General features: G+C 42.0%; 1 protein-coding gene across 1 annotated transcript in view; it reads left to right on the top strand.

Annotated features, from left to right (window-relative positions):
- Mbd2 (methyl-CpG binding domain protein 2) overlaps positions 1-3,496 on the top strand; it is a 70,482-nt gene that overhangs the window by 484 nt on the left and 66,502 nt on the right. Inside the window, exon 2 of the mRNA XM_004623728.2 lies at positions 2-219. Coding sequence (XP_004623785.1) covers positions 2-219 — 218 coding nt within the window. The remainder of the gene's footprint in view (position 1; positions 220-3,496) is intronic.

Here is a 3,496-nt window from a genome sequence, read left to right as displayed (position 1 = left end):
CGGCGGCGGTAGCGGCGTCGGCAGCGGTGGCGGCGGCGCCCCCCGGCGGGAGCCGGTCCCTTTCCCGTCGGGGAGCGCGGGGCCGGGGCCCAGGGGACCCCGGGCCACGGAGAGCGGGAAGAGGATGGACTGCCCGGCCCTACCCCCCGGATGGAAGAAGGAGGAAGTGATCCGAAAATCTGGGCTCAGTGCCGGCAAGAGCGATGTCTACTACTTCAGGTACCGGGGCTGGGGGGCGGCGGGGTCACGCCGGGTTCAGGGGTCAAGAGCTGACCCGGACTGGGGATCGTCAGACTAGAGCAGGGCCCCGAGAGAATGTGGCAGGGACGGGCTGGCCTGGGTAGTGCGACGTGTCTGTGACCCTTGGGTGCGTTGACCTCAGGGCTGTGAGAGGCTGAGAGTACGAAAGCTAACAGCATCTCAGAGGCGTCAGAAAAATTCGCTTACGAAGAAAAGGTTGCTCAGGCCGGAATGATTAGTCCACTAAAGGGTTAAAAAAGGTGTAGTTCATTGACACTATAAAACTAGTCATCGTTGGCTCCTGTCCCTGCCTGTCCCAGATTCATCATCGGCGAGCAGGATGTTTAATCATGGACTTGTGGGAGAATCGGCTATCTGCAGGAGCACGGTTTCGGTTATTTTGTGGGATCGTGGAAAGTTTCATATGAAGTAGGCATTTCGAGTGCCTGAAGTTTTTTGGAACTTCTTGGTGTTGCAGAACACACTCTAGATTGACAACGGAAGCACTGTGCTAAGTTTGTTAGACTCCTAGACCACCATTGGCCCCATGGGGAACATTTGGCAGTGTCTGGAGACTTTTTTTTTTGGTTCACACACCGGGGGAGGTGGCAACTAGTGGTTAGAGGTCAGAGATGGACCCGTTGTGTGATAACAGGACACCCTGGCAATAAAGAATTGTCTGGTATTAAATGTCACCAGGGCGTTGAAAGCCTGGTTTAAATGCCTGAAAGTTTTTCAGTTTTAATACACAGTCTTGCAACCCTGTGGTCATGCTGTTTGTGCTTTTCGTTTGTGTAGGACAGTAAGCTCAGAAAACTGGCTATTGTTCTCAGTGGAATTCCAAACAAATTTACTAAATTTTCTTATAAACCATTCCATTTATAGAACAGTATAAACTTGTCATAATCAGTGGTTTGGAGAGCTGTTTATAGCCCTGTTGAAATATTTTTTAGGGAATGAATTTGAGTATTGGAGTCAGTTGCCAGCCATTTAGCCATTGGAATAATTTCTTTTGTAATCCCACTTGGAAATTACTTGTGTATGTAAGTGTACAAATGTTTTAAGTGATAACTGCTGGCATAGCATGCAGATAAGAATGCTCTTTTGCCCCACACTGGGAGACAAGTAAGGCTTCAGGCACCTTTGGGCAAGCACTCTCCCAGTGAACTGTGTTCTCAGTCTCTGAACGTGTTTCATGGTTACTCAAGTACATGGATGAATAGTTTTAGTAAATTTAAGTCTCTAATGACAAAGTGGAAAACTTGATATTAAAAATATAAACATTATCATGTTTTGTGTTTCTGTGTCATTCATTGCTCAGTGTAATGCTATGAAAGTTACCCTGTTTACAAAGGTTTCTTTTGCTAGGATCATTTGTTGCATTTGGTGATAGTCATGATTATTTTTGTGTAGTCTTTCATTTACAGCACATTTTGTTTTCTTTGTAAACAGGCTGATCATTTGTGAACTGTGCTAATGTGTTGTAGGCAGTTACGTTTGACAAGCATATTATGTGTCTGGGATTGAACTCCATAAGGAATGGATTTATTCTCAGTTGACTATCTTAGATTTTGAATTTCATTCCCTGTGCAGTTCTCCTGGGATGTAGTTTGGTTTTGGGATGACGAATTTTTTTCAGATTGACTTGGTTATTACAAAGCTTTTTTTTTTTTTTTTTCCTTCTATGGACGCTAGAAAGTTATTTTAAAAAATCAGGACCAGGTGGTACATTCCTGTAGTCCTAGGTTCTGTGGAGTCTGATGCCAAGAATCCCCCCTTGAACCCGGGTTGAGGCCAGCCAGAGAAAGCAATGTAGTGAGACCCTATGTCTAAAAAAAATAAAACTAGAACTTTGGGCTAGGGATATCACTCAGTGTAGTGTTTGCCTAGCATGCTTGAGGCACTGAGTTTGGGTCCTAGCACCCCCCCCCCATGTAAAAAGATTGCTATAGTGAACATTTCATTTTGTGATCACACCTTCTTGAATGTCATAAAGCTTTGTATGTTGAATTCTTCGTACAGATTCCATGTATGTTTTATGGTTGAAAAGTCTGAACAGCATAAAAGAAAATTTCTAAACAAATTTATTGTAAGATAAATCACAAACTAGTGTAATGATAATTATTCTTTGAACATTTTATGAGATACTCCAGAATGGTTTGACTTGTTTATACAAAAGGGAAAAACACTGAATAGTGCCACTCATGTTTAGTGCAGAGCTAGAAAAAGCGTTGTCTTATTTATTTATTTATTTATTTATTTATTTTTTGTGGCACTGGGAATAGAACTCAGGACCTTACACTTGCCAGGCAGGCGCTTATGCCACTGAACTATCTCCCCAGCCCCATTGTCTAGTTTATTGACTGCCTATAATGTATGAGTTGCTATGCAGGATTGTTAATACCAATTTTTTTTCTTTCTACAATTACATTCTGAAAGAGTAGGATGCATGTAGCATGCTGTTACACTTGCAGTACGGTAGTTTCTTTGACTTGTTCCTAGCTTTCTGTGATGAATGATGTTGGTAACCTATTTACTGTAGAGGATATATTATTTTTCAACCTACAGTGTTAACTGCTTTACATATCAGTGTCCCTTATATACATTGCTCTAAAAAAATCCAGAAAAACAGTACCGCACAAAGGCCTTGTCATATTTGTTAGTAGGTGGGTGAAGAGGGAGCTCACCAGTTGGTTTGTGAACACCTGCACCCAGTTGTTCAGACAGATTCTAAAAGTGCTAACCCCCGAATTAGCCTGCCTCTAGGGAGATTAATTTAATCCGATTGTTAACGTGCCATGTGCTGACACTTGTTAATTGGACTGAAATTAAGCTCATCAAAAAACTTTCAAATTTTGGTAGAATATTTTTTGGTTGCTTTCTTTCTTTTTTTCTTTTTTTGGGTTGCTTTCTGAAACTGCAAAGTTCTGCTAGGAAAGTGTACTGCTTGTGGCCAGTTAAGCAATATAATTATGTCTTCTGCCAGGATTACTGATAATATTGCGGCAGTTCATGTATTATCCAAAATGTGGTTTTTAAACAGATGTGGCTTGATAAAGTTAGATGCATTGGTATAGGTTTTGAAAAAGTTTGTTGCCATCATTTGAACCCATGATTTGAACAATAATTTTCTCTCCTGATCTTCTTGATCCTGTTACTTCTAGTTTTTGGCTTCCTGTGTAACGTTTGTTGCTTGATACTTTTGAAATTTTCCTTTTCATAGAACCCTTTAGGAGCTCGCACTCCCCCCCCCCCC

Source organism: Octodon degus, unplaced genomic scaffold, assembly GCF_000260255.1.
Source record: "Octodon degus isolate 3935 unplaced genomic scaffold, OctDeg1.0 scaffold00003, whole genome shotgun sequence".
In the NCBI taxonomy this organism is placed as follows: domain Eukaryota; kingdom Metazoa; phylum Chordata; class Mammalia; order Rodentia; family Octodontidae; genus Octodon; species Octodon degus.
The sequence above is the reverse complement of the archived record's forward strand: the minus strand, read 5'-3'. Positions and strand labels throughout refer to the sequence as shown.